Source organism: Colias croceus, chromosome 12 (genome assembly GCF_905220415.1).
Source record: "Colias croceus chromosome 12, ilColCroc2.1".
In the NCBI taxonomy this organism is placed as follows: domain Eukaryota; kingdom Metazoa; phylum Arthropoda; class Insecta; order Lepidoptera; family Pieridae; genus Colias; species Colias croceus.
The window spans coordinates 9135631-9163461 of record NC_059548.1 but is presented as its reverse complement, the minus strand read 5'-3'; the positions used below and the strand labels follow the sequence as shown (position 1 = coordinate 9163461).

General features: G+C 32.9%; 1 protein-coding gene across 1 annotated transcript; it reads right to left on the bottom strand.

Moving 5' to 3' along the window:
• Positions 1–283: 283 nt before the first annotated feature.
• Positions 284–23010, bottom strand: LOC123696439 (atrial natriuretic peptide receptor 2). The gene is made up of 12 exons (XM_045642595.1): positions 22913–23010; positions 16572–16685; positions 15875–16000; positions 10629–10757; positions 9147–9276; positions 7760–7882; positions 6430–6519; positions 5498–5621; positions 4866–4954; positions 4205–4334; positions 3828–3919; positions 284–1048 (listed from the first exon to the last, which is right to left on the bottom strand). Exons 1-12 carry the CDS (start codon positions 23008–23010, stop codon positions 899–901), a joined length of 1395 nt encoding a protein of 464 aa, XP_045498551.1. The 3' UTR covers positions 284–898.
• Between the last annotated feature and the right edge of the window lie 4821 nt (positions 23011–27831).

Sequence of the window (27831 nt, the reverse complement as noted above, 5' to 3'; positions counted from 1 at the left end):
AAGGGTTTAAAAAAAGACGAAGTTTATAGCATAAAATTATATTTCTCATAAATTCACACAAACATTATTACAACAACAGAACTTTAATATGGTTGAAAATCTTTAAAAATACACATATTTATTATAAATTGTTTATTCTAAGTTTAATTTAATAAAACAATTAACTTTATTAAGCTGGTATGGGTAATTAAACTAACAGAGATTCTATATTTAAAAAAAAAAAAACAATTTTTAAAAAAGTCTTATTTAATAATAATATATTCTATCTATATCATTTATTTTATCCTACAGTTATAAAAATATATAATTAGGAAATAAAACAGAGCTTTCAATAGCCGAGTAATTCGATTTACAGCAAATCAAAAGTCCTGCATGTATAATAATTAATTAATGCACATACTATATCGAAATTACATTTACATGCTATAATTATATGGGTTATGGAGCCTCTTCACAATGGGCAGCGTTGGGCGAATAGAGGCAATCACGATAGTGTAGAGGGCCTTAATCGGTCGTCATTGTAGATGTTTATACAAAATCGCCATTAGGGATGCATTAGGGTGCTTTTCTACCAATAATGTGTGGGGATGTGTAGCGAGGAATGTTTTTGTAAAGAACCAATCATATCACTTCATTTAGTTTTAAGTTTGGAACGTTTAGCGTTTTAATCAAAACTATTGGTTATTTACAAACACATTCCAAACACATTCATCAACGATCATTTGGGCCAACGTTCTCGATTGTGAACAAGGCCCATAAAATGGTATAAAATATTAATAGTTAGTTTCGGCTCTTAAAAAACAATTTATACCTAACTATATTAGGAGCCTGGGTCATTAAATGTATGTAGCAAATTATGATAGAAAATATTATACGATTTATTTATTTATTTAATTATTTATTTATTAGTTTGGTAACGTGGCGACGCTCGTCCCTGCGAGTGTATTCTCTCAAGGAACGTGGGAGTGCAGTCGAGGGGCGCGCTCGGTCGCGCCGGGGACGGTCCCGTCCGGCCTTCTAACCAAAATGTCATCATTTCACCTTTACCCTAGAAAGATATGAAGATGTATATAGCGACGAAAAGATGGTCGAACGCGTGAATAGGAGAGGTCTCAGAGAGGTCTCAGATTGGGGCGACGCCAATCTTGTCCAATTCAATGCCAATAAAACTCAGGCTTGCCTTTTCACTGCCAAAAAGAGTAGTTTTGAGCTGACGCCTTCTTTTCAGAATGTAGCGATTACAGTAGCTGACCACCTCGAGCTACTAGGAGTAACTCTCTCATCTGATCTTAACTTCGGTGCTTTCATCGAATCCAAGGCTCGAATGGCTGCCAAAAAACTTGGCATATTATCGAAGGTCAGGCAGTACTTCACACCAAAACAGCTTCTAAATATATATCAAGCACAAATTCGTTCGTGTGTGGAGTACTGCAGCCATTTATGGGCTGGAGCTGCAAAAACACATCTAGGACTTAGGAGCATTGGATTCGATTGAGAGACGTGCTGTAAGGATTATAGATGACCAGAATCTGACCAAGAGTAGACTGCTTAGTCTTGAACATAGACGTAAAGTCGCATGCCTATCAGTTTTTTACCGCTTGCACTTCGGGGAATGTGCAACGGAGCTGCATAATCTCATTCCACCCTCCCCTTTCCACCACAGAACATCTCGACGCGCGCTTGGCTTCCATCCCTTCATAGTTGATGTACCTTTTTTGCGCACAAAACAGTTTCAGAACTCTTTTATAAACCGAACAGCGAGGGACTGGAACGCCTTGCCCGCGTCTGTCTTTCCAGAAACCTATAATCCGGATCTGTTCAGGGTAAAAGTGAATAGGCTCTTTCTAGGCAGGCATGCTCATTCATAGACTGCATCACTACTTACCATCAGGTAGGATGCAGTCAAATGCCTGGCTATCTTTAATTAAAAAAAAAAAAAAAAAAGCAATAATAATAATAATAAAATCATCTTTATTTTGTTCTCAGAACATTAAAAGTTTACTAAACTTAATTATGCTACACAAAGTATAGTAGAGGATAATGTTGTGAGAAACTGGTGCATGAAAGGGACTTATTAAGTCTATTTCAGGCACCAGTTTCTGAATATAGCAATAAATGCAACTTATTAAGCTATTGCATATAGCTTCTATCGCGGGCCTTGAGCGCGGGGACCGAATCGAGAAATTCCGTAACGAAAAAACCTCACGCTCCCCACTCCGACGGGCGGAGGTGTGGCTTGAAGGCATGCTATGCAATAGCTTTACCGCGGCAGTCCCCGAGTGCCACACTTTTTTTTTTACTATTACTATCACTACACAGTATAAAAGAAAGTCGCTTTGTCTGTCCCTATATCCTTATGTCCCTATCTATGCTTATCTTTAAAACTATGCAACGGAATTTGATGCGGTCTTTTTAATAGATAGCGTGATTCAAGAGGAAGGTTTTAGTATATTATGTTTTATTAGGTTTTAGACAAAGCGGGCGAAGCTGCGGTCGGAAAGCTAGTATAGTAAAAAAAAAGTCACTTCCCGCCGTCTATGTGTCGGTATGCATATATCTTTAAAATTAGGCAACAGATTTTTATGGAGTTTATTGGAACGAAGTTCCTTACTTGAAAATTTGAGAAGAATGAAGATTTTAGAATATAATTTGTAAAGTTTAAGACTAAGCAGGCGAAGCCGCGGGCGGAAGGATAGTATTTAGTAAATTTAAAATGTTTATTGACATAAAATCTACTACTAACTATACTACTAAACCATTTGAAAACTGTGTTTCGGTTGTCGGTGGCTTCTCGTACAAGTCGCGTCAAGTAAAAAGAACGCTGACGGATGGCTGCGCGTGCGCATTGGCGATTTATCGGTGTATTTGGTGTTATGAGGTGGTATAAAAATAACAAATAGGTAGTTGCGAAGCCACGATTCGCGAGCCTAGTTCAAAAATAAAATAATCGGCACATTGCTTTCGTGCAAAACTCGATCCATGTGCAAACACACCCCATCACTTTCATCCAGCGTTCTTTTTACGTGACGCGTACTATACCTAATACATGTTACGATAAATTTTATGCCTAGTAATAACATAGGTATTAGGTAATCTGTATTCCAAACCAGTCATCTCCAATTATTCGATTGGTATATAATAATTTTTTCAATATAATAATTTTCAAATAATACCAGGAGCAATTCAGAGCGGTTCACAAGAGTAGGATGACGTCACACGACACAATTGAATGATGGCGTGTGACGTCATTCCTCATCACAGGAAGATGCCATTTTGTCATTCGTCACAGGAACATGTCGTAATAATATAAATACGTTTGAAATAACTTGTGTGGTTATCACATTTTGTTAATACGTAACTTTGTTGTTTTATGTTATTTAATTAATGTTATTTCCTGTAACGTCGGTTTTTAAATGAAGGTATAAATCTCTTAGGACGAAATGGCATACTATCTACTACTACGAAAAACTAGCTTATTTCCCGCAGCTTCGCCCGCATATTCAAAGGAAAATCCGCATAGCACCGTTCCGGTGAGATTTTCCGAATAACACTGTACTATATTAAAATATATTAAAATCCAGGTAACATGTGTCCCAAATTTCATGAAAATCGGCTCTGCAGTTTTTGCGTGAAGGAGTAACAAACCTACAAACTTTTGCATTTATATTGTTTATTAATTTCGCAGTTCGACTGATACATATAAAATTTCATAAAAATCACGAAAATTGTATGTAAAAGAAAAAAATAATAAATATAAAAAGCTTTATAATGTTACCACAGATCACAAATGTTACGCTCAAGGTTACGCTATACTTTTGACTTTTTACCTTGACATCAACCATCCCTCGCGGAGTTGTCACGAAGTAGCCGGTTCTGTCAAGCGCTCGTTTCACATCTTCCGATATTTGTATCTTCATTGCTGTAAAATGTTATAATCTTCATTCCCTTAAAAAATTAAATTAACCACCTGGATGCGTGGCGTCATTTACAGTGCGATTCTCGAGACACTTGTTCCGAGCACACGTGTCAGAAGTGAAACTTCTTTGGCAAGATTAAAAGATACCAAAATTATCGCCTCACTCCATGCCGTGATGGTATTGTCATGACGCGAACTTGAAATTTTACTCCTAACGCGCCTAAAGAAGTTTCACTTCAAAAAAATACACTAGGTAACGTTCACAAAAAACTAGTGAAATGTACTAACGTTCTCCAGTACTCTCCATTCTGCTTGCTGTATTGATGGTATCTCCAAAGAGACAGTACCTCGGCATTTTGGTGCCAACTATACCGGCGACACACGGACCCGTGTGGATACCACTCCTCATGTAGAGAGTCTGCAATTTTATACAATTAAGTCTGATATCTAACGAAACGTAACTTGGGTGAACGTACTTATTATGCTGTAAATAAAAATAAAGTAAATAAAAATTAGACTGTGATAAGAATACACACGTTATATTCCTTAGGTAACCTTAAAAATTCCTTCATTTCAATTTTCCCCTATTGTTCAAAGGCTTACCATGCATTACACATTAGTTTTTCGGCAATCAAGGACAATCTTTTATGTCTTTAGGATCGTCTTCTTAAACTTGCAAATAGACTAGCCAATTTTGCCATTAATTATGATTGGAAAAATTAACATTGGATTAATTTTCACTCTAAATTCTCCTCTAAATGTTACAGGCTTATGCAATAATTCTAAACCGCAGGCAGTGTTGACATTGAAGCCAAAATCAAAACTGTACAAGCAGAAACGAACAAAATAAGGATGCTTACATTAACGCTGAATATAAAAAAGTAAACAAAAAAAAATAAACCTCAAAAATAAAAGAAATAAGCAGAAATACAAGTTTTACCTATGTTACCTGTTCAGGGCGGTGCGGCAGCCGACACATCGACGTGGCTTCTAGCAGTTCTAGTGCCATGCTTGCTATTTCTGTTGCATGTCTATTGCCTATTTGAATTGAAATATATGAATTATTGACTAACATTTAAAAACAGATAACGTTTTATCCAAACGTATGAAATGTACAATAAACAAATATAAACATACATGTCACACTGTTCCCTAAGGGACCAAGTTTAATGTTAAAACCTATTGGTCTAATAAATAGTTTTGAAAATAATTAATTAGCTTTGCAATAAAACTTTTTCCACAGGAGAAGAAAACCCGTAAAACCTTTAATCCTCCCGCCCTCCCATTTCACGGCCTCAGATCGACCTTTTTCCTCCTTTTGCAATTGGTTTTATCCTACTATAAATTTGTTGCTGTTTTCACACTTAACATTGCTGTGCTTTGATTAATAAACATGAAAAAACATAGTAGATGTACAATAAAATATAATCCAACAGTGAGCTTTAGTATTATATTAGCCATAATTTTTTTTAAATTATATTTCCGCTTTATCTAAGGTAAATAATTTAATAAAATTAAATTAATAATAATTAATTTAATTTCTAATTTCATACTTAGGTATTTTAGAAATAAAATTCTTACCGTTCCTCACAGGCAGCCCCGACGCGACCATATAAGAATCTCCAATAGTTTCAATTTTATAAACATCGTAGCATTCTATTCTTTCATCGAATAGCTTATACACCGAGTTTAGAAAACTTATAACCTGCAAAAGATAATCCTTTAGCATCGAGTAGCTTCGCAAATCGGAAGTTTGTGAGCAAGAGCTTAAAATTCCAATTCTATTATCTTACACAGGGTCACTACCATTAATAAAATAAAAAAAAGACGTGTGGCACTCGGGGTCTGCCGCGGTAAAGCTATCGCATGCTATGCCTTCAAGCCACACCTCCGCCTGTCGGAGTGGGGAGCGTGAGGTTTTTTCGTTACGGAATTTCTCGATTCGGTCCCCGCGTTCAAGGCCCACGATAGAAGCTATGCAATAGCTTAAAAAGTTAAAATTATACGGGCTGATCCATGATTTAGGGCTGATTTTTCAATCCTAAGTTAAAACTTATTCATCGAATAACGCATTAAACTTCCATTTCAAAAATATTTTCTAATTGCTCGTATTTGACAGTTAACAGGTGAAATTTAATACTTTATTGGACGGTTAAGTTTTAACCAATGATTGAAAAATTGGCCCTTATAAATTTATAAAGAATAGAAAAAAATTCGATCACTAGACGGGACTCGAACCCGCATCCTTTCGCGCCAATCCGTGGTTAGGCATCCGCCCCGGAGTCCCGCCTCGTGATCGAATTTTTTCTATTCTTTATAAATTTACATTTATAAAGCATTTTAATGCCATAAAACTAAAAATATCAAATTCAAATTGGCCCTTAGTATAAAATCGTCTTAAAATATAACACCTATAATATATAAAAACTAATTTTTAATAAAAGTAACTATGTAAAATCGACCCTATCAAATTAATCTAACACATTATGTTTTAGTAAGATATTATTATGTACCTGATATGGGGTCGAGACAGCAGCGATCGCAGTAAAGCCAACTATATCACTGAAGTATACAGTGACTGATGCGAAAAATTCCGCCGGTACCTGGCGTGAAAAATGGAATAGGTTTTAAAACCATTCTTAAATTACGTGTGCTTTCTGTTTTTGTTGCTGCACTACTTATACAGGGTGTCCCACTGTTGGTATTCTAAGCTCAAAGGAGGTTATAGTTTTGCATACGCTGAGTACGTAAAAAATACTTATAAAATTCCAGACGCATTTTTTTTAGATGAATTTTTAAAACTCGTATAATAAGTACATAACAAGCAACCCGTTCAACTTTGACACCAGCACGTGAGCTATCGTTTAAGATTATGTTTTCATACAAAAAATGCTCACATTAGAGAAGCGGTATTTGCCAGCTGCTCGAAGCTAGAAAAGATAACATGGATTTACAGGAAAAATTTAGCAAAAAAATTTTGATGTTATTTTGTTGTTTAAGTATTTTTTACGTGATCAGAGTATGCAAAACTACAAGTCCCTTCGCGCTTAGTGTACCAATAGTGGGATACCCTGTATATGTAGGTACTAGGTAGGTATAGATACAATGTGTATTCAGATATACAGACAGACGTTCGTATGTATGTAATCCAAAATTATTCATGAATTGAATGCACAAATTTCCTTTGACACTATTTTAATTATGTGGAATATAATGCGGTTATACATAAAGTAGATATCCTTTCTTTGAATAACATTTACTTATTTGTGATCGGATTTCCTATAAACGGTAAATCCACAACTCTGTTGTTTTGTACTAAAATTAAGTTAATAATTTATTAATTACCGATTTCGCCGAGGTTTCTGAACTGATTTACAGGATATATTGTAGTGTGCTCTATCCTTAGATAGTTTACAAATACAAAATTCTATCTGTGATTCTATCTTCAAAAACGGCACAACGCACACATAAGACACACGTTTAGGCCGGTTTCAGAGCCTCACCGACCATCAGTGCGTACGTTAGTCGCGCTTATCATAATATGTATGGAAATTCATAAAACCGTTCAGACCAACCACACGCACGCGTATTTCCATACATAATATGACAAGCGCGACTGACGTACGCACTGATAGTCGGTGAAGCTCTGCAACCAGCCTTAAAAAGATGGCATGATTCAATTATCATGAACGAAAAAGAGAACTGTATTAAATACTGGCTAGTTAGCCACATTTTTTTTTAACCTATCTACACCTCTTTATTTATACCCTAACGTGACCATAACCATTTGTTATGATTTTTGATCGAGTGTTGCTCAACATAATATGTTTATTGTAACTTTACCTGCTGTGTTTGTTTCAACTGTTTCGCAACACTCGCCGGCAACATCTGGTAGAGAAGAGAGTCGCTTAATTCCTTCTCGTATTCTAATTCTCTTGCTTTCTCTGATAGGTTTCTTGCGTATACCTGAAAGTATAGGGTTAAATGCCTTAAAAAATCACGCAATCATTAAATTATGTAAACAAATATTAAATGCAAAAATTCAATTGTAATATTGGATGATCGTGATAGTAGAATCAAAGTGGGCTTATAAATTAAAAACGGTGTGATTGATTATGAAGAGATTTTCAATAGAAATATTATGTAGTCAATACTTTCTCTTTATACTATGGCTATGCTTTAGAATCTTATATAGGTATTTACATAAAAACATACCGTAACCACAGAATAGCTGTTAATAGTACAGGTACGTAACTTCGAAAAGGTTTCACGATCAAATACGCAACTATTAAATGCGAGATGACGACATACGATGGTAGCTCAAATGGCATTATTTACATGATTTACCTCGTTTATAAGGTCAAATCTTGGCGCCATCGCAGTAGCGGTCAATGACACGATCAGCTGTTTTCTCGTATTTATTTATTTTACTTACAAATGGTTATTTAATAAAAAAAATGTGTGCGTGTACTAGTGTACACACGTAAGAAGTGAAACTTCTTTATGACCTTACTTTTCAAAAAAATATTTTACTATATTATGCAACTTTACAGAAATACGTCGAATCACGCGTGACGGAAAAATGTCACGCGTAACGAAAAAAATATGTTACACTAAATTTTTTTCCAACCCCGATAAAGAAGTTTCAGTTCAATAATATATTTTTTGTTTAAGGTAACGTAGACCTATTGTGATAGTTCTATATTGTCGTGTTATTTATAATATTGAACAAACAACATTAACTATCTACCATCTGGCGTTCTTTAAAATTTATCCCTATATAATAATAAAATCATATTATACTAGATTTCCGCCCGCGGCTTCGCCCGCGTTTGCAAAGGAAAACCCGCATAGTTCCCGTTCCCGTGGGATTTCCGGGATAAAAACTATCCTATGTGTTAATCCAAGTTACCCTCTATATGTGTGCTAAATTTCATTGTAATCGGTTCAGTAGTTTTTACGTGAAAGAGTAACAACCATCCATACATCCATACATCCATACATCCATACATCCATACAAACTTTCGCATTTATAATATTAGTAGGATTATTGTATAATATTATTAAGTAAAGACCTTAGATGTCTAAAAAAGGCCAGTAAAACCACAAAAACAACACCACTAGTTTTGCCAGTGTTTATGAGCGGTGAAGACCAATTAAAATAAGCCTTTGCTTGCTCTACTATAAAAAAAATTATTTTTTTTCCTTGTAAATGTGTATGATTTATTACCTGTATGGTATTAACTGCATTCCTAACGAGTACTATGATGATAGGCGATATCACACACACGAGAACCAAGATGGCGGCACACACGGCTTCGCTTTGCCGCGCATTTCGTAGACTCTCATTGACGCCATTCCTGAAAACAATGGTTGGTTGAACATTCCATATTTTTAATTGTTATGGTGTGTAGTGTCAGAAACTTAGTGAATCAAAGCATATTTACGGAAATATATTGTTTTTGTATTTTTTTTTTGTTATTATTGGCTCTATATAAAGTTGGTAATTTGCTATTTTTATATATCTTTAAGATAACATTAGAAATCTATGGCATGTTATCTTTATTTTGTACTAGATTTCCGCCCGCGGCTTCGCCCGCGTTTGCAAAGGAAAACCCGCATAGTTCCCGTTCCCGTGGGATTTCCGGGATAAAAACTATCCTGTGTGTTAATCCAAGTTACCCTCTATATGTGTGCTAAATTTCATTGTAATCGATTCAGTAGTTTTTACGTGAAAGAGTAACAAACATCCATACATCCATACAAACTTTCGCCTTTATAATATATAATATTAGATGATCAACCAAAAGCAGTATTTCAATGAGCAAGGTACAAACACGCGCTTGAACATGATTCATAATAATTTTTAATACAAATTATAATATTATATCCATATACGGCGCACGCGAGTGTATTACCTCCAAACCACAATGCTGTAACTATACTCATAACGTCATAGATGCTATCTTTTTGGTCCTGTAACAATTTATGTCCCAAACAAACACGTATCCCATCTTCCCAATTTTCGTATCCCGTATCCCGTTCCCGTATCCCAATTTTCAGGATATATATAAGTGTATTTAAAATATTATGTAGATACTTATAGTTAAATAGTGGCAAAGGGTCGTGCCTTCATTGTGAATTCATCTCTCAGACCAAAGGATCATCTTTAACTCGACAAACCCTACTCGGTCACTAAATCATCTTATACAAAGATTTTGAGCTTTCCTATAATAATAGTTAAGATGACGATATGAATGTTTATGTGACGAAAAAATAGAACACCGTACGTACACATAGAACCCGACAAAAAGTAAACATGTAGTAGACAAAAAGAAAATAAAAGTAAAGTAACCTAACCTAACGCTTTCGTGAAGCTTTCGTGTTTTTTGGCATGCCCTGGCGAGAGCTATCTTTACGTAACAAAAATATACCGGCCGAATTGAGAAACTCCTTTTTTTGAAGTCGGTTGAAAACTATAACTACCTGGCTAAAAGTGAATGAATGAGCATTTGAATTCAAGATTGATATCGTTTTTAGTACGTACAAAAACTTCGTTATTAAGAAGTTATTTTGACTCGTTAAGTACAGAAAGAATTGTTATCACCGGTTCGTACAAACTTTACATACAAAGAACACAAGTTATGTATGTAATACTATTCATGTAGGTGATTAGACACTACCTTTTTTATATTATTCTAGTTTTTATTACCGTATATACTCCCTTAGCTGCTTTTGCACCGCTCGAAGTTTGTACAGCAGCGTCGCGGTCTGGTCGAAGTATTCTATGGCATCCGTGACGCTGCCTGCGCGTTGCTTGTTGTCAACTATTTGCTGGTTTCTGAAGAGAATGTTATCATTTATAGTGGGGCCAATATGTGCTATAGCAGTAATATTTTCAGTGTGGGAAAGAGATGGCGCTACACAACGTATATAGCGCTGTCTTTTTTCACAGGTTCAAGTTTATCAATGTAGCCTATCAATACGATGGAGGGCATTAACTTTTGTTGCGGTTGTTGCTAAATTTTTTAATGATTTATCTTTTTGAAGTGAAACTTCTTTAGGCGCGTTGAGGGTAAAGTTTCAAGGTCACGTCATGGCAATACACGTCACATCATAGAGTAAGAAGACGACTTTGATATCTTGGAATCTAGCCAAGGAAGTTTCACTTCAGACACGTGTACTTGCTAGACATACACTATGTGTATAAGAATGTATGGATTCTTTTATATTCACATGACACCACAATACACATAGGTACCTAAAACAAAAATAAAATTGAACTAACTGATTAGTAATTAAGAAAATATCACAGTTCTTAGTCTTTAATGAGATAAAATTATTAAATTATTACAAAATATGTTGTGATTCAGAGAAAAGAAGGAAAAGGAATTTACGTTATTCATGATTTCAGTCTTCAACAATTACTGGCAATTAGCCAATAGTCATTTTCATTACTTACTCTATATTTATAATGTGATAACGTACCTACTGGTTTGTAACAATATGAAAAGATTGTTTAATTTACAAACGACAAAATATTATGTAGGTAACAACAAATCAAATATTATGAACCAATAATTCTATGACAATTTTTTTTAAGCTATTGCATAGCTTCTATCGCGGGCCTTGAGCGCGGGGACCGAATCGAGAAATCCCGTAACGAAAAAACCACACGCTCCCCACTCCGAAGGGTGGAGGTGTGGCTTGAAGGCATAGCATGCAATAGCTTTACCGCGGCAGTCCCCGAGTGACACACGTCTTTTTTTTTCTAATTACAAGAATTAAACTGATACGAAAGTAAGATCAATATTGACTTTGAATAGCGTTTCAATAGACATTCCTCTATATTTTATTAACCGACTTCAAAAAAAAGGAGGAGGTTATCAATTCGGCCGGTATATTTTTTTTTTTTTTTTTTTTTTTATGTATGTACACCGATTACTCCGAGGTTTCTGAACCGATTTACGTGATTCTTTTTTTGTTCGATGCGGGATGGTGTCGAATTGGTCCCATAAAAATTTTATTCGGCTAGGCCTAGTAGTTTTTATTTTATGAGCATTTTTGTCTGTACTCGATGACTTAATTTCAATGTAGCAAGTAACTTTGATTCACTTCCCGGTAACCGATTGAGCTGAAATTTTGTATACGAATGTAAATTGGATAGCGATGAAACATTATCATGACATGGAGCTGATCTGATGATGGAATCGGAAGGTGGCCATAGGAACTCAGTAATATATTGACTCAACTTTATCGAGTTTGGGCTCGTTTGATTCGTGTTGAAAAATACACTAAAAAGTATTAAATAAAAATAACTGCGTTAAAAACAACCGACTTCAAAAACGGAAAAGTAAGAAATAAAAAAGATTTGATATTATTAATTACTACATATTATTTTTATGTGCTATTTATTAAATAGGTTTGAAGTCGGTGCCAAACACTAAGCACTTAGTATTAAGCCCATGCACCGACATCAAACCTTTTTAGTAAATAGCACATAAAAATAATATGTAGTAATTAATAATATCAAATCTTTTTTATTTCTTACTTTTCCGTTTTTGAAGTCGGTTGTTTTTAACGCAGTTATTTTTTGATACTTCAATAACAATATCCAGAATAACTACGGCATGAAATGTTAATAATAAACACGACACGAGCTATTAATTTTAATATGTAATAGGTCAATTTATAAAATGTTAAGGCCAATTATGTTATCAAGTAGAATAAGACAGTAAAACAGGTTTTCATAACTACGTATTTCCCGATAGACTACATTAATATGCAATAAAAAGATGGATATAAATGTATATCAGTGACATAAATTAAAAGACAAGTGGTATTTTGTGTGAAAACCTCAGTTCGGTTCGGGTAATCCCAGTGCATCGCTTGTAATCTTATCCTCTCCTAGTACATCATGCTAATTTTATGCACGTAAAATTCTGCTTTATATTTATTTATTTTTCACGGAAAAAACAGATGATAATATTTGGGAAAGAGATACATTATTATTATTAGTTAACATACATACGCATACTTCCAGCTAGTAGATTATAATATTATGCACCACATACGACTCATATCAAATCATCTGTTTTCTTTAAAAAAAAACAAACATCTATTCATCCATCCTATTCTTGCAAGCTTTCTCGCTTATAATACTAGCTAATAATACTAGCTGTTCCCCGCGGTTTCACCCGCATTTCTCCGCTCTTGTTGGTCTTAGCGTGATGATATTATAGCCTATAACCTTCCTCGATAAATGGGCTATCTAACACTGAAAGAATTTTTCAAATTGGACCAGTAGTTCCCGAGATTAGCGCGTTCAAACAAACAAACAAACTCTTCAGTTTTATAATATTAGTAGAGATAAGTAGGATTTATATTATAATCTGTATTAGTACACACGTAGTAACTATTTAGCATTTAGTAGTCTGTGGTACCTATCTACTAGATACGCGAATGAAACCGCGTACTTCAGCTATCATACATTTTAGTACGAACATGGAATACGAAATTACATATTAAACAATTCGAGATGAAAATAGATATCAATACATTTGAAGGTAAGCAAATAAATTCGGTGCACGTTTGCGAAACAAATTCAATTAGGGGATTGTTTATATTAGACGCAGGTCAATGACCGCGAAATAGCCTTGACACGCATTACTGAATTCTTTCAGGGGCATTTTCTTTTTATATTGTTTTTTAATGCTAACTCATTTCTTTGATTATGATGGGCTGATTAGTGTCCTTTTCTATATTTTAATATATTAAAAACATGTGAAAATGCTTTGTCTGTTTGTTTATTTAATTTTCTCATCTGAGTAACTTAACTGATTTATTGGGAAGTTCTATGTCATCTAAGATTCAAATGTATACTTAATTTTATTAGAAACAAAATTCGCTTTTCGCTTTCCTCTTATTTATTAATACAACATCATACAACATCCATCATCGTTGATCGTAAATCCTAAATCTAATCTTATTATAACACTAGCTTTCCACCCGCGGCTTCGCCCGCACAGTCAAAGAAAAACCCGCATAGTTCCCGTTCCCGTGGGATTTCCGGGATAAAACCTATCCTATGTCCCGGGGTAAAAAGTAGCCTATGTCCTTTCTCGGGTATCAAAATATCTCTATACCAAATTTCATGCAAATTGGTTCAGTAGGTAGTTAAGGCGTGATTGAGTAACAGACAGAGTTACTTTCGCATTTATAATATTAGTATGGATTTATATATATAAATGGGGACTCCCAGTATAATTGTATACAGTAGCTTGATTATAAGCGCCATACTATAAAATTTATTTAATATGGAGACTAACAATATAATTGTATACAGTTGGACAAAGATTTTTCCTCATCAAAACGTCACAGACCATTATGAATGAAGATCAGCTATTTACAGAATATATATGACTCATTTGAATGCAATTGTTACGTAGTATTACGACTTACGAGTATTGAATTATGCTTTATGAGATATGAAAGCACGTGCTATTGAAAATGTAATTATTGGATAATTCGCATATTACAAAATATGTAGAATTAATAATTATTAGTAAGTAATTAATTATGAACTTCCTATATCTGTATTCTGTAGCTGTAAAGAACGTTTTATCAAATGATTCGTTGAAGAGAAAAAAATAGAGAAGAAAAATTTGGTTTTGCATATAAGACTTTCTTAAATCGTTCTTATGTTATTGTACACTATGTAAAATAATTAAATGTATTTTAGATCTGATGTTTTATAGTCAGATTTCAAAATGATTTTAATCGTAGAAATGTTCTATGTAGTCTTAATAAAAAAACCTGTAATACATATTTTATACCTAAAGGATAAAGTAAAAACATTAGTATTTAAAACAAATTAAGTATGACGTTTTTTATAAATTGAAACATTCATGGGGAAACCGAAGTAGCCACAAGTAATTACGTAATCGAACAAAATTGTTTACTGAAAACTGGATACATGAATGAAACTGTAGTGAATATAGAATTATTTATTTATCCTTTAATGCTTTATATAGTAATAAGTTTATGAATGAACGTCAATACGGATGCATGATTTATGTTATACATTTAAATTACCTACAGCTATAAATAAATGATTCTTAATTTCTTAGGTATGTCTGATATCGCCTATAGCACAGGTCTAGTACCTAGTTTAGGCGATTGTCGTGTCTCATTTATGTAATCTTCTTATAATGTGGGTCTAAATAAATATTTTTTCATTTTCATTCGCAAAAATATGTGATACTAATTATATGGTTTACGTAAAATATTAAAAAAAAAATTATATGGTTTTTTTCAATTTCTTAGGTACTACTGAAATTGGCCTGCGCACGAATAAAAAATGATGAACAGTTTAATTAGTTAATAAACAAAAGTTTTTAGTGATGTACTGACTTACCTAAAATAACTTTGTCATTTGTTCCTAGTTTACATTCAAAGTTTAACAAAACTTAATGATAATAATTGAAAACATTTAGAATATAGGTACTTACACATTATATTGAGATGTTAGAAAGCAGATGTAACCGCTGAACGAATGAAAAACAGATAAAAAAGCTATGTTTGTTAATTAATAGTAGGTACTTATAATAATCTACAATTTTATATTTTTTTACACTTCATTTAAAAAGTATGTATTTACTAAGAAAATATAGAGAAATATACTATACGAGTTCTTTTCAAAGTATTTGATATTCTTTTCCTGTCTACCAAGCGTAGAGTGAACAGGTACCTTCTAGGGAAGCGCGTACCATCTTAGACCACATCTCAGCTTACTATTAAGCGAGATTGTGGTCAAGCGCTACCCTATCGACAATAAAAAAAAAAATACCACAAAGCCCCAGTTGAACAAAAACATTACTCTCCTCTCCGAAAATTAGGTGAAATGTTTGTAAGTATGTATAAACAAGAAGATTGAGAAAATTGTGGGTATATACTTACTTCTTTTCCAGAACCTGGTATTCCGGACTGTCTTCTTTTATATCCTTGTGTAGGGGGATCAATGCTGGTACCAGGTTTAATGTGTTATCCAGGAGATCTCGGCCAAGGACCATGTGAGTTATGTACCTGAAAGAGAAATTTAAGAGTTATCTAATAACACTAAATTTATATATTTCAAGATAAGCGTCCAGTATGTATAACAATGTATGGCATAGAACTAAAATAATACATTCGACTATTCATTGACTGTTACAATTAATTGGTATTTTCGATTACCTATGAACTTAATGTTTATTATTATCAGTAGTTCGAAGATGGGAGGATGAAATTAAGGCTTAACTGGAAAAAACATTGCCAAGGAAAGCACTTGGAAAGATGGAGGAGGCCTTTGCCAGGATTGGGCAAACAGACCGTGTTGTTGGTGTCATTGACTCATCAGAGTCGTCAGAATAAGTGTTTAATATTACGTATCATATTGTGTCTGAATAAAGGCTTATATTATATTATTATTATCAGTATGATTTAGAACATGATATTTTGCAGTAAATAATACTTACCTACTTAAAAAATACATTCAAAACAAATATGAAAATTGAAAAATATATCTACGAATTTTAAGCTTTTTAATTTGAATAGCTTCCCTGTTTTTTTTATTATAATTAATGTACATACTAGCATACAATTCTTATTAGTGTACCTTTCATGAGCTCTGGACTGCAGGTATCCCCACGCGAAGTAATTTATACCAAGCACTGATGCTATGCCCTTACACTCAATACTTCGCAGAAGGTTCTTGAATCCAACTAGATATCTAAAGAAACACAATATTTACATAAAAAGGAACGTGTGTTCCGAGCACGCGTGTCAGAAGTGAAACTTCTTTGGCAAGATTGGTTTCGAAAATCGTTAACTTACTCCATGTCGTGACGGCATTGCCATGACGCGAACTTGAAATTTTACAATACGCGCCTAAAGAAGTTTCACTTCAAAAAAAGTCTATGAGATAGAATGAGAAGCTGGATAATAGTACATATTATAATATAATTTATTATTTGAGCTCACTCAGTTTTACCACTCACGAAGCCTTTTTTATGTATTTTAGATTTTATTTTGTATCAACCAATACGCTACGGTACACGAAATGATTTTGAATTTCGAATTTCGAATTCCCCTCTTCTTTATTTTTCTTTTCTGTGCCAGCTTTTTTGTTTATTTTAAATTTTAATTTGTAACAACCACGCTACGGTAAACGAAATAATTTTGAATTTCGAATTCTCCTCCATATTATTTTTTTTATGTTTTTATGTGCCAGTTTTAATCATACCTAGAAATATTATATAAATGCTAATAGAAAGGTAAGTTCCCGTTAGTCCCCACAATTATGACGACATCTTTATGGAAAAACGTACTTATTAGTCATTTAAGGGCCGATTTTTCAATGCTTGGATAAAACTTATCCGTCCAATAAAGTATTACACGATAATATTAAAATGTCACGTAAACTGTCAAATACGGGCAATTAGAATACGTTTTTAAAATGGTAGTTTTATACATTATTCGACGAATAAGTTTTATCCAAGCATTGAAAAATCGGCCCTAAATAAACTCTAGTAAAAAATACAATACCCTCAAACTTTGACTCACACAAATAATTTTAATTAGTGTACATGTCACCAATTCATCAGTTTAATAGTTCACTCATAAAGAGTAAACTAATTGAAACGGTTCACTCATAAAAAAATCAAATTAAACGATGTGTGACATTTCTTATTCACAATACTTCGCGAAATCCATTCAATATGATTCATGATTTTGAGATGAATCATTCTTATGTTGGCGATGATCACAAAATCTAACTAATTTACTAGTTGGTGTAAAGACTTTTTTTATTTAAGTGTTGCCCGCAAAAATATTTTTTTTTGTTATAATGTATTTGATGGCGACTATGATTCTGTTTAAAAAGCAAAATCACATGCAAATTTTATCAGCGGCTATAAATTTATAAAAGAAGTATGAAGATTTCTGTATTTTTTTAGACTTATAGTAGGTAATTATTATTTGTCACTACTAATCTAATCTCATTTTGCGTATATTGCTGAAGCAATAATTTTGCCAAAGTGAAATGTCACTGGGGATAAAACCCAAAATTTAAATATAAATTAAAATGTATAACTAATAACTATGAATACTAAAAGTTTTCAGAAACTCATAAATTTTATTTTATTTTTTATTTAATTATTAATAGAATCTTAGAGTATATATTACAATAGTATAGAGCGAGTGTATTGCACAAATTGCTTATTGCGCATCGTAGGCAGATGAGCTATAGATACTATATAGATGTGTGTGTGACAAATAGGGATGGGTAGGTATCAATTGCGTGTTGAACTGTCGATAAGTTATGTAAATAAATATGTATCATAAGTAAATTTTATGTTCAATAAGTTATTAAAGGAAAAATATACGAATAAAGTATAAATATGTAATTTTAAATTTGTCTACCAACTGAATAAAGTTTGTTTATTCCATTTGAATATTAAATATTATATATGAAATTTTCTTGTATTAATTATAAGTACTTTAAAAAAATATGTTTAATTGGAATATCAGAAAAACGTGAGTACTTTTTAAATAATAAAGTTAATAAGTTTAGTGCTATTTCTTTAATAATAAATCAAACCATAATAATAATGTTTTAAAAATGGTAAAAAATATTAAGAAATAATTAATAATTTAAAATGATAATATAATAAATAATATTAATAATTTTTTTATTTAATTTTATCCATTCTACTATCAAAATCTTCAAAATCAATTAAGCGGTTCAGAAAATATATCGTAACATTACATACTTTACATTTACATTCGCATTCATAATATTAAGCCCCTAGTACACAATGGCCCATGCTGATCCATTGCAGGCCATTGCCATTGTGTACACGGGGCAATGGTATATGATGGCGGGCAATGGTCTGTCGTGGCGCGCAATCGGGGAGTTGTCGGTTTTTTGGGCACACTTCAAAGGAATCGTGGCGTAGCGTGGCCTGCGGTGTTCACACAATGGGCCATTGTTTAGTTCGTAACCGACCGCTGACCGGATTAGAGCACTTTTTTGTTGCGTACTAGAACTAGAATTTTATTTTTATATTAAAATATAGTATTTGATCGCCTAAAATGTCAGAATCGTGGAGCAATGAAGAAACTTTCAGGTTTTTTGATTTATATCAATCTGAGCCCTGTACGTCCATCGCAAGTGGCTTGCCAGGCAGCAATGAGACATGGGCCATTGTGTGAACAGCAATTGATCGTGGCCTCCAGTTGTGCATTGCCTGCAATGGATCAGCATGGGCCATTGTGTACTGGGGCCTTTAGAAAGTGTATCATACAAAACACACCACAAATATATTAATAATACATTTTTAAAAGAGTTTTAAATTTTAAGTTAAATAAATAATTTGTTAAAATATAGTTCTTCTAGTAAACTTTATATCGAGTACAGCGTTGGTCAGGTCACATCACTACGATCACGGGGCGGCAGTGAGGCGCGCGAGCAAGCCTGCGCGTGTCCGCCTCTCACCTACCCTTCACCCCCGCGATGCTAGATTTATTTTCATAAAAATAAGTATAACAATCGACTTACTGATGGAATGTGATAGTGGATTTCAATTTTGTGTATTTTCTAGTATCGTTTTTGCAAGATAGAACAGAACATTTCACCATGTTTATTCGTAATATGAAAAAAAATCCAGAGCAACGCACTTCGTGAGCACTCAACCACGACTGCGAGCGCTCGCGGCGGGAACGTCGTGTTGTTCCCACCTGTGCCTACTGTTCCCACTTGGTTGTTCGCACTCTATAGATAGTATATACTCTAAGAATAGAATTTAAATAAATTTGCCACATTATTTACCAATGTACCTATTGATAGTGATACGACACCTATTGTATAATCTATGGACACAGATTAAATATTATTATCTGTGACCCTGCTACATAATTTTTTTTTACTTTTACGAAGAACTGGGATAATGAATGTTGTGTTTATTTATAACAATTTAAATGTTAAAACAAACATTTAATAGATATTATAATAAATTATTTAAATTAGTATCTATTCAAGTAGTAAATTTTGAATATAAGTACATAATATGTTACGCCCTGTGTGACTGTACTACAGAATTATTACATTATTCTGTATAATTCTTAAAATGTATTAATAGTACTTTATGAATGGGATATAATTTTGTTTATTATTATTTTACCCTTGCAACAAATACCGCGTAATAATTGACGTATTGAACACGTAAATTCTGAAGAGTCATTGAGTGCGAAGATACACACAATATTATAATATGCACATGTGAATATTATATAATATGTTTAGCTCAATTGCCAAAGACAAAATACGTTGATATTTCTCTCTGATTACCTAATTGTAACCTACCGTATCATTTTCTTTACCTAAAATGCCTTATCCTCATGAAAGTACAAAAACGCGGAAAAAAGAAACATCGTCTATTTGAATTTTGTGAAGAAGTACTGCATGTTTGACATGTAATTATTTTGGTCCTAATCCGCGATAAACGTGAAAGTGTTCACATCCTACTAAACAGGAAAGTTACAAAGAAAAACTACTGGATGAAACTTTACAGTAATATAGGTTATACTTCAGAATAGCAGAGCTTGAAAAACTAGATTTTTCCCGCGGGATCGCCCACGATTGCAACCACGCGGGATAGCAAATCTGTTATAAATCATTATAGGTATATTAGTATACAGAAGTTTAACAATTTAACAATATAAACATTAATTACCCGATCAATCATCGGTAACACGAAACTAATGACATCAAATTATTTACATAAGCGAGTTGATTACATCGCAAGCACTGATTATGATAATCATAGATGCATCGACGAATTAACCTCGATATTCAATGGAGTGGATATTGGTTTATTATAAATGAGGCTTCACTTTTGAAATTTGTTTCGTAAAGCTCATACAGTTTTAAGTTGTATAGTTTAGATGCCGAAAAATTTGTCGTGGCTTCGGAGTATTTTGGTTATTGTTATGATAAAAATTTAACTTTGTTGTTGTTATGATAAAAACCGCAATGTACGTTAAAAAGCTTAGTATCAGTTTTACCCCGATTCCTCCGCTCCTATTGGTTTTAGCGTGGTGATATTATAACATATCCTATAGCCTTCGATGGATTATAATAAATCCAAAGTTCCTGAGATTAGCACGTTCAACCAAACACACAAACAATAATATTATTAGTATTCTCTTTATAATAATATTAGTAAAGATGTTTGAACATTGTATACCTTAATAATAAAACGTACTTAGCGGCCACCCATCAATACACTGACTGCGCCTCAGGTTGCTTAACTGTGCAACAGATCTTGTTAAGTAAGACATATCCTGTCAAGGGGTCAGTAACAGTAAACAAATCGAAAACCGCTACGCAAATATACGCAAACAGTAGCGGTTACAATATTGTAGAGTGATTAATAAATATTGTGCAAGATTGTGCTAATAAAAATGGGGAACTATATTTTCTATCACCAAAATTTATATTTGTCATAAAGTTGTATCACCTAATAAATAGATCTATCACCACGAAATATTTTCGTTCTCAGATAAACAAAAATTGTTCCCAGGTATGAATTATCAAATTAATGTTAATATATGTGTAAAATAAGAGATCGATAACCAATAAAATTATATTGCATTACATGAATATAAACTTCGTTATTATAATAACAGTTTTGTTACTTATATAATAGCTCTGTGCTCAGAATGGTAGATCTGTCACCAAATAAATCGATTATCGATCCCTGACTGCGACTCCTTTTTATTTGATATTTTGTCACCTATACAGTAGTAACATTTTATTTCGTTCAGATAATAAATTAATAGTATTCGTTATCAATTTAATACATCAATTTATAATTTTAATGAAAAAATGATCAAAGGGGCGGAGACAAATTGGCGCACTTTAAAAATTGACATGTGCAAACATATTATCGGATTAGCCATACGCTTAAAGCTGGCCAACCCCCCACCAGAAGCAAAAAAATGTGCTTATCGGCCAGAAAAGAAAAAGGGGGCGCCCTTCGAAATCCAAACCAGCGCCGATTATTCAGTGATTAGGTATTGTTTTTTAACAATAAATATTGATTATTTTAACTTTAATTAAGTGTTTTATCTAAAATTATGCTAACCATTAGCCAGCTATTAAACCAGAGCTGATTATTCAGTGGTTATTATTTTTAAGAATAAATATTGATTATTTAACTTTTAGTAACATAATATGATTTATTGGTGATCTCTTTAAATTAGTTTGCTTAAGTACTTATTAGGACACACCTATTATAATACATACAAAAACATTTATTTGGTACTAGACCTTATATCTCAGGATTTTAGGTGATTTATTGTGGAACTGATTTTGCATTGTTTGGTGACTACATTTTGGTGACAGATCTACTATTTTGAGGGTAAACCGTATTATTTAAGAAACACAAAACTAATTAAATTGGTGATAGCTTAAATGATACCCATAAAAATGTACGTAATGAGAGAATTTTTTTTTTAAATATTATGATTAAGGAATTAATAATTGGGCCAGAAAATGTATAAATTTTATTTATTAATTACATAATAATAGATGAAGAATCATGCTATAATTTTAAACAAAAATTTTTGGAAAAATAGATTGCTATACTCTCACGCATGATGCAACCCTATAAAACGGCTAAGCAAGTAATATGGTATGCGGATTAAATTATATATTTTGTAAGTTAGGTACATATTATAATATTATATACCTACTGCCTACTGGTTACTTATACTGTATTCAAACTGAAAATACACTAGCTGAAAAAAATAGTTACATAATAAAATATTCTCCTTAGAAATTACAATGACAACTCATACAAAAGCCGACGCGGACGTTCCCAAAAAATACGGCTCTCATTTGAAATTCACAAGGATACGGAATTCGGAATGACAAAGTGTCTCGTTAAATCATACCTCCATATAGTACTGCTATCGGTGTCCTTTATTTCCTTAGTAAGGTGAGTCAGTAAGGCAGCATTCGCGTTGGTGTACCATTCGACGACCTCCGACATGGAGGTACCCGGATTGATCTTGGCCCTGGAACAGATTGCATCCAATTGCGTCAAGTATGTCGAAATGTGCTAATGTGTGATAAAAGTGTGGGGTTCCCTACATCCGTGTACCGTCAGCAATGGAGATTGAAAATAAAAAAAGGTGAAATTACGTAAAAAATATCAGTTGTTGATTTGTCATCATGAAGAATTTTCTAAGGAATAACAATATGCAGAATCTACATAGTATGCACAGTATTAGTGATATAATAATTATTAAACAAAAATGAGTTGTAAGTAGATAATATAGTACAATATTTTATTACCAAACAGTACAAGAATAGACGCTATGCCAACATGTTCTACTTGATATTATTATTATGCAAAGATGATTAGAATTGATATTGTATATATGCAGCATTAAGGTCCGTAATCATCCTGCCCCCCTAGCCAAGTGGCTTTCTGTTAGCGTAGCGTTCAATAGAATAGACTACGAATGTATGAGATTGACGTAAGCTGTAGATAAGTGGCTTTCTGTTAGCGTAGCGTTCAATAGAATAGACTACGAATGTATGAGATTGACGTAAGCTGTAGATACGTTTATCTACAGCTTACGTCAATCTCATACATTCGTAGTCTATTCTATTGAACGCTACGCTAACAGAAAGCCACTTGGCTAGGGGGGCTGAACGCAAGTAAAGCGTTCCGCTAATATATTAAGAAGCTAGAATTTTCTATTAACTTTTGTTGCTTACAGTACGAATAGGATAAAAGAGGCCAGGAAAACACCCAAAGGTTTAATCAACAATTTTCCTGTGCTGACCAGAATACAAATTTTCAATTAATCACCTTAAACCAACCTTAAACGGATGTATTGGTATTACCGGCTATTAGACATTTTTTTAATAAATATAGTACTTAGTAACTTTATTAATAGCATTTAATTGAAATTACAAGTCAAGGGTTCAAATAAAATGGCATGTTATATCACGAAATGGTAAACGCAGCGCACTCCAACAGCTTCCAATTGATAATAATAATTTCCTTCGGAATTGACAACATGCTTGGCATAGTTTCAGTAAATTAAAAAAAAATATTACACATCACATTAAAAATAATATTATTTACTAGCTTTCTACTCGCGGCGTCGCCCGCGCAGAAGATAGAAAAACCCGCATAGTGCCCGTTCCCGTGGGATTTCCGGGTTAAAACCTATCCTATGTCCTTTCTCGGGTATCAAAATATCTCTATACCAAATTTCATGCAAATTGGTGCGGTAGTTAAGGCGTGATTGAGTAACAGACAGACAGACAGAGTTACTTTCGTATTTATAATATTAGTATGGATTGTTTATGTATTTACGTAGGTAAGTCTAGTTAAAGCAGCTTTTAAATTGACGCAGCCATTGAACTTTTATACGTAATTTTCTTGTATGAAAAATAATTAATAATCTATCAAGTAAGTTCGCGGGAGATTAGGATTTGGGACCTAAAATAAATAAGAATGAATATAGTATCAGTTTTTGAAAATATTATTACACAATATTGCGGTAGGTAAGTTATAAACGCGTAACTAAAAATAGGTATGCTCACTTACAGAGAATGTGGTATTAAGCAATAATTACGTGTTCACCCGACTCATCTGGTTTTTTTAATAACCCAAGTTGAATCAACCCCCATTTATGGTAGATTATTAAAACACCTCATGCATATTTTTTAAAACATTTTTAACAACATTCACACTCAAAAACATATTTTTTATTCAAATATATGAAACCCGCGTTTTCGTAATAGACTGGCTTTTTTACAAAAATCACAGCACAGATTATATTATTATGACGATCACGACGATGGCATCCGCAACCGATTAAAAATATTTTTTATCTATACCTACCTATTTTAACAATTTGCAGACAAGCAAATGATGCAATACATAATATAGTATTATAATTTATATTATCTGTGCAATATATAGAAAAGAAAAATCTAGGTATCTCTTTAAATAGAAACAGTATTTGTGTTTGTCATACAGTTTGTTTTGCTCGAAGTTTCGCACGAAGTTTCTCCACGTGTATGCAGGCGTCACTTTGAATTAGTTATTTATAACTTTTTTAAATAACAATAATAGTTATTATTTAGATTGTATTAATCCCAATAACAAAAGGGAGTATTAAAATTTCTTACTTATTGCTTGATAAAACAAAGTCGCTTTTTCTGTCCCTATGTCACTTTGTATGCTTAAATATTTAAAACTACGCAACGGATTTTGATGCGTTTTTTTTAATAGATAGAACGATTCAAGAGGAAGGTTTTAGTATATAATTTATTAGGTTTTAGACAAAGCGGGCGAAGCCGCGGGCGGTAAGCTTGTATAAAAATAACTATCATAAACGCATTTCGAAAAATATATTTTATGACAATTTAACAATAAGGGCCGATTTTTCAATCCTTGGATAAAACTTATCCGTCCAATAAAGTATTACACGATAATATTAAAATGTCACGTAAACTGTCAAATACGGGCAATTAGAATACGTTTTTAAAATGGTAGTTTTATACATTATTCGACGAATAAGTTTTATCCAAGCATTGAAAAATCGGCCCTAAGATTAATTAATATACCATTTGCCCAGACACTGCATATATAGATACCCCTTTAAAATAAGTTATGATTAAAATACATACATAAAAATATCCTATAAATTTATAATTATATCATGGTCCCCTATTCTATAAGGAAATGTTAAATCCCCATATAAAAGTGATTAGAACTGCATATGTGTGCTATACCTAAATAAATAAAAATATTATCTCAAGCTGCTACCTACGTAAGAAAAATACACTTTATTAATGTTTGCTGAATCTTTTGCTTCCCTGCGAGAGTTAGTGCTGATTTACACAGGGTCAGTAACTGACTACAAATTCGAGGCAAATCAGTGCTGACCCGAAAAAAAACCCTGTGTAAACAGATTTGAAGTCAGTACAGAGGCTTGAAGTCTATGTAAACAGTTAACGGCGCCGAAATTCGGCGCCGCGACTGACTTGTCTACTGACCCTGTGTAAATCAGCACTTATATGCATTAGGTAGGTATAGAGACACGTGTATTTTAAGGTCATTTTTATGTATGTGCCATTCCACATTACTAGGGCTATTTGTAACTCATTATTATTTATCATTTATTTGTACCTTTCTCTCCTCTGCTGCCGAAACACATATTTAAATGATGAAAGAAAAGATGAAAGTTTAGCAATTAACAACTCGTTATTTTTTTTTAATAAAGCTCAAAAATGTTTTTTCGCCTTTGAATGATTATTTTTACCTAGGTATATTTATTGATTTATTGTTATCCTGGGATAAAATTACAACAAATTTATCCTGTTTATTCAATATTATTTTATATATTCGTCTAGACAAACTCACAAAGTATAATTCAATTCAAATTTTCGATACAACTACAAATTACTTAAATTCGTTTCCAATTTTCATTTGCAGTAAATTCACTTTCTAAAAGTGTTGGATGGTGTAATTGCTGATGCTTATTAATATCTAACACAATTATACAATTATGCGAAAACATTAGTAAAATTAATAAAATAATTATAATTCTTTTTGCAACGATGTCAAAGGTCGAGAAAGCAAAAATTTCATACAGTTAAATTGGTACTAAAAAACGGTTTTTACGTGTGAAACCGCAAAGAGGTCCACATTTTAGAACGATGAATAACATCTCCAGTAACTACAGAGTCCTTTGATTCATCGATTCCTGTTTAATATGACTCATTATATCCTTTACCTGGTTGCTGTGTAATTAATTTGCTTTCTAAGTTAGGTGTAAATTGTTCCCGGGAAGTGCGCACTTTGAACGTTCGCATGCTACATTTGAACTTGTTATTACGTCTCTCTATATAATTACAATATATTATTATAGTCACGGTCTAGTAGATAAAAAGGTTAAATTAAACTGATGTTCAGTTCCTATCCTGTGGATAATGGTAAAAGAGAAAGAAGTTTTATTGTATTTTGAAATAATATTTAAGCTAATTACGGTATGTAATTTAAAACAGAATTGAAGCTGAATCTGGTCATCAAAAATTAAATAAAAGAGAAAATGTATTGCGCATTTTTAAAGAACCAAAAAATATAATTACCAAAACACTACTACAATTATTTATGATTTATTTTCGATAAGGTTCATTATGTTATTATGTCAATCAAATTATATCTCTTTCATAGATGTTAGTGCTATAAGATTGGCTACAGTGGAAAATTCTGGAAGCTAACGCGCCAAACTCATAAATTGTCTTCCAGCTACTTCAATTTCAATTAAAAAGAGCCCTTGAAACGAAAGCAAATAATTGTAAGGCGTGCCGTATTGAAGTAGCAACTGAAGATTTTTTTACGACTGACTCCATAAATATACAATAAAATCTATAATGAAAGTTTTATGGCCAGGTGCCGTGTCCTCGATAACAGAACTTTTTTTGTTATTGGTAGATAATGAATGGAAGAGGAAAGTTTTGCTTTGAGAATATGGAGAAAAAGTTTTTTTTTAATGAATACCTAATTTCCTTAGTCATGGCATCACGCGTGAACAGCTGGACCAGTTTCAATACTTAAGTAGGTACTCAAAAATTTTATTGTTAGGGTTGTTATTGTCAGGAGAAAATACTTATGAAAGCAAAATCTTAAGATGTTTGCCCAAAAAGAATAAGAAAACTTACCGGCTTTTTAAACTTCTTACGATTCGAAAGAAGTCGACAACATCCGTCGATTTCTTATAAAGTTGTCAAACTTATACAGTGCAATATCACATCAATTTTTTTAAATAGCGTTAGCTACTGG

What these genes read in the sequence shown, in the direction of transcription:
- LOC123696439 (XM_045642595.1), bottom strand. Translation starts at nt 23,010, where the DNA reads ATGTCGGAGGTCGTCGAATGGTACACCAACGCGAATGCTGCCTTACTG. An exon ending in CAGCTAAGGGAGTATATACG is followed by an intron (nt 9,277 to 10,628) that starts GTAATAAAAACT and finishes CATTGTTTTCAG; the next exon opens with GAATGGCGTCAATGAGAGTC. An exon ending in TGCCGCACCGCCCTGAACAG is followed by an intron (nt 4,335 to 4,865) that starts GTAACATAGGTA and finishes ATAAAATTGCAG; the next exon opens with ACTCTCTACATGAGGAGTGG.